Raw genomic sequence first — 16,961 nt, forward strand, 5'->3', positions numbered from 1 at the left:
TTTATTTGGCACTGTTGAGGCCACATCTGGAGTACTGCATCCAATTCTGGGCTCCTCATTACAGGAAGGATGTAGATGAATTGGAGAAATTCCAGTGGATGGCAAAAAAAATGATTAGGGGGCTGGAGCACATGATTTACAATGAGGGACTGAGGTATTTGGGCTTATTTAGTCTACAGAAGAGAAGAATGAGGGGGGATCTGATAACAGCCTTTAACTACCTGAAAGGGCGTTCCAAAGAGGATGGAGAGAGGCTGTTCTCAACAGTGAGAGATAACAGAACGAGGAGCAATGTTCTCAAGTTACAGTGGGGGAGGTCAAGGTTGGATATTAGAAAAAACTATTTTACTAGGAGGGCAGTGAAGGACTGGAATGTGTTACATAGGGAGGTGATAGAATCTCCATCCCTAGAGGTTTTTAAGTCTCAGTTTGACAATGCGCTGGCTGGGATGATTTAGTTGGGATTGGTCCTGCTTTGGGCAGGCGACTGGACTTGATGACCTCCTGAGGTCTCTTCAAACCCTATGATTCTATGATTCTAAATGACTGATCGTTAATGCTAGAAACATTCAAATTAAAAATAAAGTGCACATTTTTAACAGTAAGGATGTTTATCCACTGGATCTTACGTAAAGAGGTGGTGGATTCTCTATCACGTGAAATCTTTAAGTCTTTTTAAAAGATGTAACTCTAATGCAGTTTTTCTCAAAATGGTCCATGGATCCACTCAGAGGAAGCTTCTACCAGGATGCTCTGGTGTGTTTACTCAGCAGCTCTACACCCTGTGGCTCACATTGGCTGCAATTCAATGTTTGCAGCCAGTGTAAGCCTCGGAAAGCAGCAGGACCCAGGCCGCTGCTTCCTGCGGCTCCCGTTGGCTGCAAATGGTGAACCACTGTCACTGGGAGCCGTTATGCTCTATGGCTGTGGAGCTGGTAATAAACAAACTGGAGTGGTCTGGCAGCAGTTTTCTCAGAGTGGGTCTGCGGAGCACTTTGAGAAACACTCCTCTTATGCTACCACATTATGGGCTTATTGCTGGAATTACTGGATGAAATTCTATAATCTGTGTTACATGGGAGTTCAGATTAGAGGATCACAATGGATTAGAGGATCCCTTCTGATTTTAACATATATGACTCTATGAACCTGTTATATTAGTTCAATATTTTGAGATGCAGGATACAAGGAGATGTTTATTGCCAAATGGATGCTGGTTCAGGAAGAACAAGAGGTAAAATAATTAGATGTACCATCTAATAAAATATTGCAGTCTGCACCACAAATTTGATATAAGCAATTCTGTTTTTCCCAGCATAGATGTTATTAAAGGTCAATCATTTCCATAATTGAAAGCACTTTTCTGGTGTACACTACAATGACAGATGACAGGAAGAGCTTTCTTTTGTGATCTCAATTGGGATAAAAAGGCAATTTACCATATAACCGTGGATACAGTAGTAATAGTACAGAATAATTCTTATACAAATAATTCAGTGTTTGAATATGAACTATCAAATACATTTGAACTATAGTTAAATCAATTTGATAAATCATCAGAATACAATTGTATTGGCTCCAGCTTGCACAGGTAATACATTCAATTTTCACCACCGGAAACTATGCTTTTCCCGCAAAAGAAACAGCATTTGTGTTGGTGCTAAGAAATGCCTCAGTAAGCAGTTTATCCAAAGATAAAAGGCATATATAGGGACTTGTAGCTATCCAGTGTTGAAAAAATATGGAGGAAAAAATATGGAGGAACTCCTCAGGTCTGCATTGAGCATCCCAGAATGGGGGGAAGGCATGGGAAGCACAGATATAAGCCTCATAGAGGGGTTTCTATCAGATCCTGGAGTTAAACGTTCTATTTTCCTTTCTCATTTTTTATGTTGTCTAGCCAAAAATTTTTCTGCCACTTAAGTAGTAAAATTCCTCTCCACACCCTCCCAGTTCTACTAAGGGCAGCTGTTGCTAATATGACCTGAAGGAGGACACAAGGAACACTACCACTCACAATTGCAGCCGCTCCTCACTTTCACTCATTTGAGTAACTCATGTCTCTTTCCTGTCAACATGAGGCATGCTGAGTTGAGCACTGAGGGAAGAGAGATAGATGCATAGAGCGGCTAGTGCTGAAAATGAAATAATGCATCTTCTGTTGCTGCTCACATGAAATTATGAACAGAAGCATGAGCAACTGCTCACACTGTCAGGTAAGTCTCAGATCTATGCTAAAACTAGGCCTGAGACAACGTTACCAACTGCCATCTGTTTCCCAGTGTCCACAATTAATTTATAGATCAATTTATAGATCAATTTATAATATGAAGTGTTACAATGTGGAGTAAGAACAGGTGAACATAGGGCACGTCTACACTAAAGGGGAAGGTCGACTTAAAGTACGCAACTCCAGCTATGTTAATTACATAAGTGGAGTCGATGTATCTTCAATCACCATCGATGCAGCGGGAGGTTGATGGGAGTAAATTGATGGGAGATTGATGGAAAGCCCATTGGCTTTTCTTATTCCTCGTGAGGAGCAGTACTACAAACTCCGATTGGGCTCCCTCTCAGTTTGAATTAGCAAGTTTTCACTAGACCCGCTAAACTGAACCAGGAAGATCGACTAAGGCAGCGTCAATATTCAGCATAGTGTAGACATGCCCATAGTGTTTTTGGAGGATAGTGAAATTGTGCAAGGTGCAGGGTATGATTTGCAGCATTACAGCTAGGCTTCAAAGTTGCAAGGACCGATTCTCAGCTGGTTCAAGCTGTCCTAGCTCCATTGAAGTTAATGGAGTAGGACAATGTTCATTAGCTGAGGAGCTCCCCAGGATTGGATCAGGACAATAAAATAGGAAAATAAGCAGTGTTTCCTTTTGCATAAAATGCATTACAGCCACTTTCTAACAGACCTTAATGAAACGTGGAGATCAACATTAAACAAAACCCTGGATTCAATTCTCTTAAACTTTGTTGAGGAGTATGAAACCTGAACCTGACCCATATCTGCAAATCTGAATCTGGATTCAGACCCACAGTTGACATTTGGAAATAAACCTCCAAACCTGATCTCTCCTGATATGAATATTAGACATTCAGATCTGCAACCAGATTTGAATTTTGTGTCTAGAACCCATCTCTAATAGAAAGTTAATAATGAGGAAAAGAACATATGACTGTTACTTACAGTACAACTGGACCATTGGCTCCTTGAAAAACCTCATTAGGTAATTTTTCTAGATTGTGATTATCACTAAGATTTCTGTAAAACATAAACATAATCCTAAGACAATCAGGGATAATACCTCTGCTACAGTTACTAATTCCCAGTAATTGTTGTGCTGAGTACCAAATAATAAGTATAGTTACAGCTCATCCAAGAAGGTTCCATTAAATGCATAGTTCTGAATTTCCCGAATTCCATTTTTATTGAGCCATCTGAAACAAAGAAACACATTTTAAAATACTGATTACAAAAAATTATGCTTGTGCACATTAAGTAAGATGTGCACATTAAGTAAGCCGGCAGCGGAGCAGTCCAGGCGCGCCTGGGCTGCCTCGCTGCCCGAGCCCTTGCCCCCCGCGGCTTTGCTCTGTGAGCCCTTCCGCGGCTTTGCGCTGCGTCTTCCTGGTCTGCAGACCAGGGAGACGCAGAGAAAGCCCCAGATACACGGGCGGCAGGACCGTGAGGTCCCGCAGTCCGTGTACTCTGGGGCAGCCCCGTTCGTAACTGCGGATCCGACGTAAGTCGGATCCGCGTAAGTCAGGGACTGCCTGTATCACAAAATCCCAGCCACTGTTATTGGGGATAAATTGTATTAAATTTCTTGGTCCAGGTTCTGCTTTCACTTAAAACCAGAGTATCTGTATTGAAATTAAAGGTGGTCACCCAGATTTACATGAGAGCTAGTGAGATCACAATGTTTCTGACAGTTAGCATTAATGATATACAAACTGCATTTGCAAAGTGTTGTGCAAATTGTGGACTAACTGCAGAGATGAGTAAAATGCAACAGGAAAGACTCCAAAGAAATGGAAGGGGAAGAGCAGGAGCTTCACTGAAAGCACTTACTAGCCTCCATAAAGTGACCTAGTGCTGTAGGATTGGGTTTCAGAAGCTTAGGCTTTTGAGAAATAGCTGTGGATGAAAGAGGGGACTCCTAGGAGCCAGCAGACTCTCTAGCACCTCCTCTAACTTATCATGAAAAGTGCTGCTGGGACCAGCAATAACTTCCCATCTGTGCCCTCTCTCTCTCTCTCTTTCTCTCTGTGAGCTGAGAGCACTGGCAGAGCAGTGAGACTGGCTGTACATCAAGACAGTCTGAGGGTGCTGGGTGGAAAGAGTGCAGAATATGCCAAGATAGCTGCTGAGTTTCTATTGCATCTGCTGCCTTCACCAACTGCATTCCCTGTTTGCATCATAGTCCCCCTACTGTCTCGTGTTTTCCCCTCTGAGGGAAGAATCAGGGTTCCATAAATTCATGGAGTTCTCTGCTGAGTTTTAACTGTGGTGTTTAACAAATTAATGTTTAATGTCCTTATCCCACAATCCCGCTGTGATTCTAAAAATTGACATTGGTCAGTTATACTGATCATTTCTATAACAGAGTTTTTCATCTTCTTCATGGTTACTCTGTATCACTCACCCCCACAGGCACTGAATGACAGGCCTGAATGATGGAATGAAACAAACAATTTAATTCAACTGTCAGACAACCTACACATTTTACTTCTCATTCACAGTGAAAACATATAAGCTTCCCACTAATCGAAGGTTCAGGATGGTGGATTTAGGTCAACATGAAAATCAATAATGGGCCTGGCTGAAAGGATTACTCTTTTGATCAGGAATGACAGATGTACATGGTCCAATGTCCACAATGTATGTCAGATCAGTCTATGGAAACTCTCTCCCATCCCATCCACTTACTGGCACTATTAGAAATGAATGAGCCAACACATAAAAGCAAGACAATCCAATTCAGTTCATACCAGCTGGCACGTTTATTATATTACATCATTCATATTAGTTAGCATCTGCCACGCTGTTTTTTTAAAAATAATAATAATATTGGCACTCATTGTCTTCTATCATTGCTAACATGCTAAGTACCACCGGGCTGAGTGTGGAGCACATAGTGACAGCTACTGCTGCCATACCACCTGACTATGCATGGCAATGACCTGGCAGAAAAATACACCCACCACTTTCAAGGAAAAAGAAAGTTTGCCTTTGAGCTAAACGCTGGAGTCCTCAGTCACTTTTTACTCACATAGCCAACTTCCCTTTGGCCCAAATTCTTTTCTTAAACCAGCACATATCTTGATTGGCTTCAGATTAAATGGAAGTCTTGTTTAAGTAAGACGAGTAAAAATGACTTGAGAGCTATGGAATTTAGCCTCTTGTATTTATGTTTGATCACTGTATTGGTACATTTACAAAATAAGGATGAAATTCATTCCTGTCCAGAAGGTCAACACAAAACCTATAGCACCATTTAAGTTTCATTTATATTTAATTTTAAAGGTTAAGGTGGAACTTACACCTTGCATTGGGATGAATTTTAATCTTTTATATATTTTTAGGAATTAACTGAATCTATATAAAAATTCAGTTTGCCCTCCCCCAAAGCCTTGTGATACTATCTTCAGATGTGGTTTGTCTTTCTGGTCTAAAAACACTATTAACTTCTAAGAAGAAATTCTGGCACAATGAAATCAATAATGTTTAGTGGGTATTTAAAAGGATCTGACTGAGAAAGCTGTTGAAGCATAAAATTGACTGGAGAGAGAGTTGTGTGAGAGTGGAAGTGACTTACATTATACCTTGCCTTTTTAAAAACATCTCTTTAAGAATATAGTTTTTGGGAGGGGGGTTATTTGTGAAGCAGTCTAGCACTTTAATCTAAGTTGGCTAAAGTGTGCAGCAGCGATCAGCTATGCCTGCCAAGGTAGGAATATGGAAGCTAAATAACATCATGGTGCTGGGGCTTTACATGATGTGGGATCTATTATTTTACATAATAAACTTAGTTCCATGGGTTACTATTTCTGACAGTAAAATTTCACAATAGTGAAAAGAACATTAGAGTTATGTGGGAATGGAGGCAAATTTGGGTTTAAAATGAGATATTTCCTTTCTATGGAGAGATATGTAGTATTGAGAGAAATGCCCAAAACTGAATAAACTAGATACTGTACTTCATTCTTGGAAGAAATTAGTTCTACTTTGTGGATAAAAGTAGGGTAGCTGCAATGAAGTCAAATATGTGTAAAAACAGCTTTGTCCTATTTTTCTCAGGCCCATCCACTAAATTATCTGGGGATAAAATTCACCCATGTGGAAGACTACTACAGAACTATGCACAATTTTAGGGGATGTTGATATCAATATTTAGTTTGTGGCAAGCTGTAATGTAATCTATCTTGTTCTAGCCTGTCACTCAGGATCACTGTCTGTGTGGATTCTCCTGCCTTGCAATAATAATTTTATAGTGCACTTTTATCTATTCCCATTTCAAAGCAGAAAGATCAAATGCACTACGGCTCTTTTAGTGCCCTGTAGTAAAGTCCACATGGACAATCAGGCTACGTCTACACTGCACAGTTATTTTGGAATAAGCTATTCTGGAATAGTTATTTCGAAATAGCTTATTTTGAAACCCTCAAAATTACTTGGAGGCAGGCTTCCCTATTGCAGACATGCTATCTTGATGTAGGGCCCCAGGAGGAATAACTTAGAATGGCCCTGGTGAGGGGCTATTTTGAAATAGCAGAAGTGGATCATCTACACACACCTTATTTCGAAATAGTTATTTCGGAATAGGCATTATTCTTCATAGAATGAGGTTTATAGAAGTTGGAATAAGCCATCCAATATTAATAATTCTGAAATAATGGAATTGCTGTGTAGACACTCGCCTAGTTATTTTGGAATAACATTCATTATTCTCATATAACTTTGCTGTGTAAACACACCCTCAGTGTACAGAATGGTAGATTTACATCCCAGTTTTCTGCATCTAAGTATTTGTGTAGACAGTCTGAACTACATCAGCCTTTCATCCTCAAATCATCCCATCCAGCAGCATGAGACCACCTTCCCTATCACATCTTCATTCTATGGGTCACAGTCCAAAAAACCCCCCAAAAAAGTCTGAGATTCACTGGTCTAGTTAATTGAGATTAGTTACTCCACAATTCTAATCCTAGATGTGTCATTGGTTCACTGAGTAGTCTTGGATAAGTTACCTAACCTTTGTGTCTATTTTCTTTCTATAAAGATAATGGGCTGGATTCTCAGCTTCATCCATATATTTATATACATAATCATAAGCTTTCATGGGCAAAAGCAGATGAGCAGAGTACAGAAAAAAGGAGAAACCTCACATTTTAAAACAGAAAAAGAAGGCGGGAGGGGAACTACTTGTCAACTATAGTGCCAGTGCTAATGAGGCTAATCAAGTGGGTTGGAAGTGTCCCATACTTAGCTTTTGATGTCAATTGGGTGTTGAATATAATGGCCCATCCAGTTCATATCTTTTTTCAGGCCATGAGACATTGTGTCAAATTTGCATAGGAAGGCCAGTTTTGCAGTTTCTCTTCGTAGTTGGTTTTTGAAATTCCTTTGAAGAAGAATGGCTACTTTTCAATCCATTAATGAGGGCTCACACTACAATGTGTTTCTACAGGTTTTTGTGTATTATCATGTCTGATTTCGGATTTGTATCCATTTATCTTTTGCCGTAGGGCAGGGCGACTCAACTTTGGAAGCTTCGGGGGCCACAATGATACTCACAGCACATGTCAAGGGCTGCAACTTAAGTGTGGTTGCATATACATATAAATATATATGCAAATATATGCAAATAGCTTCTTTCACACTGACAGGCAAGAATATAAAGATTAAGGCAAGACTACACAACACATAGGCCCCATTTACATCAGTTCTGAGGATATTAATAAAATGCAATATTTACCCAATTTCCACCTATATAGCAGCACTTTTAATTAACAATGACACTGCAGGAATTTAACTATTAAAATGTTGATCAATAAAACACCATTATATTTACTACTTTTTTGTGTGGAAGGCCACTTGTTGAATAGCCCTACTGTAGAGATTGCCTAGTTTGGCCAATATACATGACAAAGGGGCATTGCTAGCACTTGATGGCACATATCACATAAGAGGATGTGCAGTTGTATGAGTCCTTGATGTTGTCATTTATGTGGTTAGGTCCTGTGATGGTGTCACTTGGATAGCTGTGTGGACAGAGTTGGCAATAGGGTTTATTGCAGGAATAGGTTCCTGAGTGAGTATGATAGAGGTGTGATGTGTGGTTGCTGGAAATAATTTGCTTCATGTTAGGGGGTTGTCTGTAGGTGAGGACTGGCCTGTCTCCCAAGGCTCATGAGAGTAAGGGATTATTTTCCAGGATATGTTGTAGATTGTTAATGATGTGCTAAAGGGGTTCAAGCTAGTGGCTTTGGGTGATGACTAGTGGTGGTCTCTTATTTTCTTTGTTGAGTCTGTCTAGAAGAAGCAGATTCCTGGGTACTCATCTAGCTCTGTCAATCTGTTTCTTCACTTCCTCAGGTGGGTTTTTAAGTTTTAAGAATGCCTGATAAAGATCCTGCAGGTGGGATTGTAGCAAATACGGTTGTATCTTAGGGTGTGGCTGTAAACAAATGATCGTGTGATGTATCCTGAATGGAAGCTAGAGGCATGTAGGTAAGTATAATGGTCGGTAGGTTTCCAGTATAGGATGGTGGCAATTTGGCCATAATTTAATTGTTCTGTAGTGTCAAGGAAATAGATCTCTTATGTCGAGTGGTCCAGGCTAAGGTTGATCGTGGGGTGTTTATTGAAATCCAGGTTTGTCATCATCTCTGTGGCTTCTGGTAATATAGAATGAATCAAAGCTATCCAACTTAGGAAGGGTCTTAGATGTCAGCAATTCACTACATAGTTCATTGCCTGACTGTCTTCTCCACATTTGCATACTGGACTGTCCTTCACTTTCTATGGATGTAGTTGGTGAGGGGGAATAGAGGACCTGGATGTGATTCTCTGATTCTGGGTCTAGTTCTATGGCAACCCCAACTCTCATGTAGTTCAGTGCAGCATGAGGTCTACTCTAAAGTTGGCTGGCTCTGACCCCATGGGCCCATTACACCAGCACAGAATAAATGCAGTGCAACAGCACTCAGGTCTCACTCCTCCCCGTAATGATCACTATACTATGGGATGAATGGTGCAAAAGCTTCAGGGTCATCATGGTACTACTACAGGTGTTGGGAATTATGTGCTAAGGAGATAAGGAGTTTTCTGATCCCTTTATGTTGCTAGGATGGCATAAAGAAATCAGATGAGAAGAAAGAATCTGGCTCCACAGTAATTAGTTATCTCATCTCTTAGGGGTTTGTAGAAACTCAGAGGATGTTGTTTGTATGTGGCGTCCAACCAGTTCTGAAGCAATAGCCATTATAGTGGCTACTGCTATAGCAATCTAGCCACACTTAACTGGCCAAATTGCCACATTGTTGAAGCCAACTGGCCACACTCAACCAGCCAAATAGCCACATGTGGCTAGCGTGTTGGACCCCACAGGCTTAGAAGATGCAAAGAGCTAAATATAGGTGGTATGAATTATTATTAAATAACACAGAAAAGGTAAACAACTAAGATTTAGGATCTCATTCCATGTGTATCTATTCCACATAACAGTGCCAATCTCTCTCATACTTTTAACTCTTCAGGGAATACTATCCACATCTGGTAGATTTTCAGGAGGATGGGATGGATAAATGGTGTAGCAGATAATAGAGGGATGATAGCAGTTAACCTTGCCTTAGCTCTATCGTCAAATATTCAGGATCTAATCCTGCTTCTATCCAAATCAATATGAACAGAATTGGTCCCTTGCTACATGACCCCAGGTTCCTGTATCAAGATGTAGTGAGTATGGTAAATTTTCCAAATTAGGCGCTGGCCGCGGTGGAATGAAAACAGCTTTGTAGCACAGCATGTATACATTCAATGTCCCTATAAAAAGGATCAAGAAACTCAGCTAGTTCATTAAAAACCATAATTGTTAAGTCAGATAAGAAGTCATCTAACTACACAGCATGAAATCACATTGTGAACTAGCCTATAAGGATATAGAAATGTTATGTACAAGTATACCGTATTTTACACATATCTACATGTAATTTGCTTGAATAATGAATGTTTTTGAATGATGTATCTGATGGTGAATATGTACATATTTATCCTTTGGAACAAAACTTGTATCTGGTGGAACCATCGTGGTCCTTAACTTTGGTAGCATTCATTATTAAATTTGCTTTATGCTCTGTGGTGAGGTTCTAAAATACGGAGCGGGGATGAAACGGCAGGAGGGAGAGATTAGTGCATATTGAAAGTATAAAAGAAGAAAAGAAATATGTCTTAGAAGCTTTTCCCATTTGCAAACTCATTTAAATGTGATGGGGCTTTTAAAGTGGTTTTGGGTTGGCTTTCTACTTAACAAAAAAGGAGCACAAAGGGGTCAGAGAGAAGAAATCCAGTGAAATCTGAGGAGGACAAACGATGAAGAGCATGGACAGCTGGAAGAATAAGCAAAGGCTGGATAAAAAGAGAAGTAGTATGGGGAGACACCATTCTGATGGAAAAAAGAGGACATCTAACAATGCTCTGCTGCCCGGAGTTTATACTCGGTACAGCAAAGAGGAGACAGCCCTCAGGGTTATTGGCTTCATGACCCTCTGCTGGCCCCATTTGCAGGCTTGCTAGCCTAACTTTTGGGGACCAGCTCTGTCCCTGATACATATCACATATATAGCTAGAATTTGTTTTAAACAAATTTGGTTTTCATGGGGTAAAAAATCCCACACAGGACTAAATTAAAGGGTGAAAAGGCTTCACACACTCAAATTAGTTTTGCAAACCCATAAAGTAGCACCCAGGAAGGTTCCTCAGGCCCTGTTCTGTAGAAAATGTGAACTGAGAGGTGATGTTTGCCAATTCTTACTTACATAATGACACTTTCAGAACTCAGGCCCATGAAGGAATTCTTTTCTATTGTACGTATATTTATGTTATCTTGAATATCTCTGAAAAAGAATGTACAGTAAAAATTAAAACATTTTTGTAGCTCTGCGATTCATTCATCTCTTTGACAGGAAATGATGCTTTAGCCACCAAAGTGATTGTTCTTTACATTAGATCTGAGAAAATACTTTACATGTAGGTTTCCTGAAAGACATAACTTTAAGTTTGTCCATGTACTGCTAGGGAATGACATGGGAGAAATCATTTCCATATCATTGCTTTTTGTTTTCTAGAGCATGCATCTTAAGCAAGGTAAAATCCAAAATATGCATTTAGGACTAGATCCTATTACCCTTAGACTCATCAATAATACTGACACAACTAATTAAAGGAGTTGCAGGATTGACCCCTAAATAATGCAGAGAAGAGTGGTTCTTTGGCCCTGAATCATCAAGCTACATAAGCATGTAATTCTAGCATTAACTGGAGCAACTGGGCCAGGGTGCCTGACCTACTTAGGCAACCCCAGTGCCAGCTGCTCTGCCTACTGAAGAAGTCATAGAGCCCATGGAAAGTCATGAAATCTGAGACACTTTCATGGCCATGACAAACTCACAGCCTTAACCATGGGCTTAAAACAGGCACTGGCTAAACTGGGGTCTCGGACAGTCTGTTGCATTGACCATATTCATTTCAGTCATTTCCACAGTAATACATTTTTCACTGATATATAAAAAAGATGCCCATATACATTACTGTTACTTGTTCAAAATACAGCTCCAAGAAGTTAAACAGTATTACTCATAATTTAGACTGTGAAAATTATTTTGATGCTGTTTTAAATGGAAAGCAGTGAACATAATGAATGTCTAGCAAACCCTGAAACCTAATGTAGCTCCAAACTTGTCTCATTCTAAGAGCTATATATGCCCATGATACTGAATCATCTGACAGATAAACAGGGGCCTCATTCTGCAAGTGTAATTCCCATTGAAATCAATAGGAGCATTGGTAAGTGAAATTCGCCAACACAAAGTCTTGTAACATTTACATTAGGGGCAGGTAAGATACAACTCATAGGCTGGATCTGGCCTGCCAAGCCTTTTAATCTGACCTGCCCACCCCTGCAGCATGGAACAGCATTGCTCAAAGTGGCTAGCTGCTCCCTTTGGCTATCTGCACTGCGGGGGGATGAGGAGGCTTCACGCGTTGTCCCCGCCCCATCAAAATCTCTCGGCTCCTATTGGCTGAGAACTGGTCAAAAAGCCAAGAGATTTGGCTGCGTGGTTGGGTGTGGGGAGGGGAAGGGAAGGAGTATAGCACAATTTCTCAGCTCTCATTAGTCACTTTCTGGCCAATAGGAGCTAAAAGATTTTGCTGGGGGAGGAGGCCGCATGCAAAGCCTCCCCGCCTCCGCAGTGCAGAGCCACATGGAACAGACAGCCAAGGGCTGCTGGCAAGAAGGGAAGCTTTCTTGAGTGTGCTGCTGGCCAGGAGTTGCTTAGGTAAGCACCTCTCAGCCAGGGCAAGCATCTGGCACCCCATCCCCTCTTACACTCAACTCCCTCCCAGACCCAGCACCCTCTCCCATAGGACAGAATCCACTCCTATACCCATACCCCTTCCTGCACCATGCCCCCTCCTGAACCCTGAACCCCATCACCTGCCTCAGGTCACAACCTCCTCCTTCCTCTAAATTCTCTTCTCAGACCCCCCCACCCTCTCCTGAACCCCAGTTCCCTATCCTGAACTCCGTTCTGCATCTAACCTCCATCCCAAACCCCGGCACCCTCACCTTAGAAAAGTGCAGTCCTTGAACACTTACCAAAATCTTGGAGTGGCCCCTTCATCAGACATTATTACTCACCCCTGATTTACACACACACACACACACACACACTCTCTCTCTCTCTCTCTCTCTCTCTCTCTTATGGAGTGAATCCTGCATCTCCATCTCTACGTCAACAGGAGTTTTGCAAGTGAATTTAATAGGGCCAGGATTTCAACCAAGATCTATTTTGGACCATGAATGGTATGTAGGCCTCATGCTGGCCTTCTGCAAAGGGAGGAATTTTACCTCAGGCAAATAACTTCAGATTTACTAGCACAAACTGATCCAGGGTAGCTAAGTATGAAGATGATTGCAAGGCTGTGTAAAAAAAAGTTGCATGGCTTTTTGCATGCTATATGTGACAGAGAGAGTCACAAAGAGCTACAGTACAATTCCAGAAACTCCAAACTCCACACTTGGTGAAACAGAGCACCTAGTTTGTTTTTGAATTCTATATGTATGTGTAAATAGCGGCACCCAAGACAGGTGGTAGATTAATATTCCTAAAGAATAATGTTTTATGAGATTTATTAAAGATAAGGAAAAGTCGTGGAAATATTTCCCAATAAACTCACTATTAATATAAGGGTGAAAAAAAGAGAACCTATCCATTCCCTGGCTACCTGGCTTGTTACTGACAACCAGGGCTGTTGAAAATTTTCTGTCAAAATTGTATTTTAGCTAGTGAATTCCTGGACCTATTAAAGTCAATTGTAAAATTCCCATTGATTTTGAGGGGTCAGGATTATTAATGCTGTATTTTTATGGAAAACCTGGGTTTTTGACTAAATTAACATTTTCAGAGAGAGAGTGCGAGTGAAACACTTTCATGGACAGTCTTGATTTTTTGTTGAAAACACAAACAACAGCTGAATAATGTCTGCATTTCTGTTTTTTCAACAAAAAGTCAAAATTTTCCATAGACAATTAAAAAAAAGATTTGTTCTTAATTTTTGTTGAAAAATTTTAAGGTAAAATTTACCCATTTTCCAGCCACCTCTATTGTTAACAGGGGCACTGCAGTGATTTTTCTGTAACCTGTCCACTGGAAACTGGAGTGAGGCCAACTTGTTTCACACTGACCATAGAAGAGTCATCAGATGACAACACATTTCTGACTCTACCAGCCTCGCTTGAATTTAAATTGGTGACTTAAAAATGAAAAGCTATTGTTGATCCCATGAACCAAATAAAAATTGTTTGTCAAGCACCATATATAAAATCTTGTATAGAGAAATCAAATAATGTCAAATAAATTTTCAGTACCTACAAGAATACAATCGATGATACAGTGACAAATTCACTAAACAAATGCAAATTGAGATAACAAAAAGTTAAAAGCTGCCAATATAAACTTACAATAAAACCTTCTGGAGAGATTGTAGCTTATGTACAGCAGGTAAAAACTTAATGCCAGTATTTGATATTAACCTAAAGAGGGAGAGAACAAATGAAGATTATTAGCAGTGGCTCATGAGCAAAATAATACTAAAAAAAAGCATCAAACAAACGAACGAACGAACGAAAGAATAGAATAGAATAAAATTGGGAATCATGTAAGTGAAACTGAGCAACATGCAGAGGGTCTGCAAACCAGTGAAGCCCTGTGTATGTTGCACAGTTTAGGCAGGATTTTCAAAAGTGGTAGCCTAAGTCAGGAGTAAAACTCTCAGGCTGTGTCTAGACTGGCAAGTTTTTCCGGAAAATCAGCAGCTTTTCCGGAAAAACTTGCCAGCTGTCTACACTGGCCACTTGACTTTCCGGAAAAGCACTGACGATCTCATGTAAGATTGTCAGTGCTTTTCTGGAAATACTATGCTGCTCCCGTTCGGGCAAAAGTCTTTTTCCGAAAGACTTTTGCGCAAAAAGGCCAGTGTAGACAGCACAGTACTGTTTTCCGCAAAAAAGCCCCGATCGTGAAAATGGCAATCGGGGTTTTTTTGCAGAAAAGTGCGTCTAGATTGGCCACGGACGCTTTTCTGCAAAAAGTGCTTTTGCAGAAAAGCATCCCGCTAATCTAGACGTGCTTTTCCGAAAATGCTTTTAATGGAAAACTTTTCCGTTAAAGGCATTTTCAGAAAATCATGCCAGTGTAGACGTAGCCTCAGAGTATGTCTACACAGAAGCATTATTTCAGAATAAATGACATTATACTGAAATAACAAAGAGCACATCTATACAACAAGCCATTATTTCAAAATAATGGCAAGCTAGAGGATTTCCTACTCCAACTCCTGTAATCCTCATTTCACGAGAAGTAAGGGAAGTAGAAGGAAGAGTTTTCTGGTTTTGATAGTACCAAAGAAGTCAAAGGAAGAGTGTTTTGGTGTAGATAGTACTAAAAGCTGAATTAAGCTATTTCAACTTCAGCTACGCAGTTGATGTAGCTGAAGTTGCGTAGCTTAATTTGACTTTAGCCTTGCTGTGTAGATGTACCCTCACTGACATCCATGGGAGAGGAGTAAGGGCAATGCTGAATGTTTTCTGAAATTCTGTCTTTGGCTTAAAATGGTGTTGCCTAGGGGCTTTGAACTGGTCCCCTATGGGGTGCTTTTTAGCCTCAATTTTTTAGGTTTCATAAATGTATTTTTCTTAGATGTGAGTTCATCAATAATGCTTTGGTTCCTCAACTGAAGGACGAAGGTTAGGGACTGATTTTATGGTTCCCAAAATAAAATGGCATAGCCTGGGGGGCCTCTGGATGAAGAGGAGAAAATATTCAATTTCTAATTTTACACCCTCTATTGATGTATTCAAATATGAACTAATAGACTGAGAATAAGCTGATTAACCACAGTGATACAGAATAACAGATTTTTATTATATGTATTTGTAGATATGAACCCATTTTAACCACAATTTTTAACCTCCACTTTAGAGGTTTCCACTGAAAAATGACAGCATTTCACAGAGTTGGAAAAAACGGGACTATTTGGAAATCTTAGAAACTAAATATATATATATATTACTATGAGTTTTCATGGGTAAGACCCACTTCATCAAAGGAGCTGGCTAGGACATGACATTTTTCACAGTCCTGAGCAATGTAGTTAGTCTAATTTAACATTATAGATTAAACCAGGCTAATTTTGTATTAGTACTTATACAGAACAGTTGTCTTCTGTTACTGAATGTAATTTTTTGCACACTTAGGGTACATCTACGTTTCCTCCCTATCTCGAGATAGAGATGCAAATGTAGTGTACCGAATTGCTAATGAAGTGTGGGACTCAAATATCCTACACTTAATTAGCATAATCGCGTCCGGGCGCCTCATAAAACAGAGGAGTAACAGTTATTTTGAGAGAAAGGTTTTCTCTCGAAATAATGCTGCTACACGGAGAATTTAATTTCGCAATAACGCAATTTCAAAATGGCTCCCAGACGTGATTATGCTAATTAAGCATGGGATATTTAAATCCCATGCTTCATTAGCAATTTCGGTACACTGCATTTGCATCCCTATCTCGAGATAGGGAACAAGTGTAAACGTACCCTTACATTCTTCAATAATTGGATGATGATGAAAAACCCTGGTTGAGACTCACTCCGGAAAACATAATGAGCATTCTTATAATGTTCAATGTGAACCTGAAGAGTTTTGGAACACTTTTAAAAAGCCCTTTTAGGTATTTATGACTGAATGTGGTAATCTAAACAGGACATCAACATTCTACATTTGAACATATAAATTGACACATAGGTCCATAAAATGGCCATTTAGATGTCTAAGTGCTGATTCAAGCTCTCAAATGTGGAATCTGGATATGTTATTTAGACAAGTTGGAAAATCTTTCACAGTCTGATTTTATAACCACAATTCTTCCCATTGCATGAAAGTGCATTAAAAGGAACGACAGTAAACATTCAAGGACACACTTTGGGGACAATTTATTAAATGTCACAATTACTTTGTCTTGCAAACAGGGATGCTCATACTGGATAAAAACAACTTGAACTTGTCACCAAGAAAGTGCAACGATAAAGTATGTACTTCGGAAAACTATCACATGAAAAGCATAATTAATGCAGTAGATGGATCATCACAGGATTTTTATTTTAATGTAC

General features: G+C 39.9%; 1 protein-coding gene across 1 annotated transcript in view; it reads right to left on the reverse strand.

The window, feature by feature from the left end:
* Window positions 1-16,961, reverse strand: part of FSHR (follicle stimulating hormone receptor) — a 127,326-nt gene that overhangs the window by 16,404 nt on the left and 93,961 nt on the right. The window contains exons 5-8 of the mRNA XM_075925453.1: window positions 14,253-14,324; window positions 11,047-11,124; window positions 3,376-3,444; window positions 3,194-3,268 (exon numbers count right to left, since the gene is read on the reverse strand). Of these exons, the coding sequence (XP_075781568.1) occupies window positions 3,194-3,268; window positions 3,376-3,444; window positions 11,047-11,124; window positions 14,253-14,324 (294 nt within the window). The remainder of the gene's footprint in view (window positions 1-3,193; window positions 3,269-3,375; window positions 3,445-11,046; window positions 11,125-14,252; window positions 14,325-16,961) is intronic.

This window comes from Pelodiscus sinensis, chromosome 3 (assembly GCF_049634645.1).
Source record: "Pelodiscus sinensis isolate JC-2024 chromosome 3, ASM4963464v1, whole genome shotgun sequence".
NCBI lineage: Eukaryota > Metazoa > Chordata > Testudines > Trionychidae > Pelodiscus > Pelodiscus sinensis.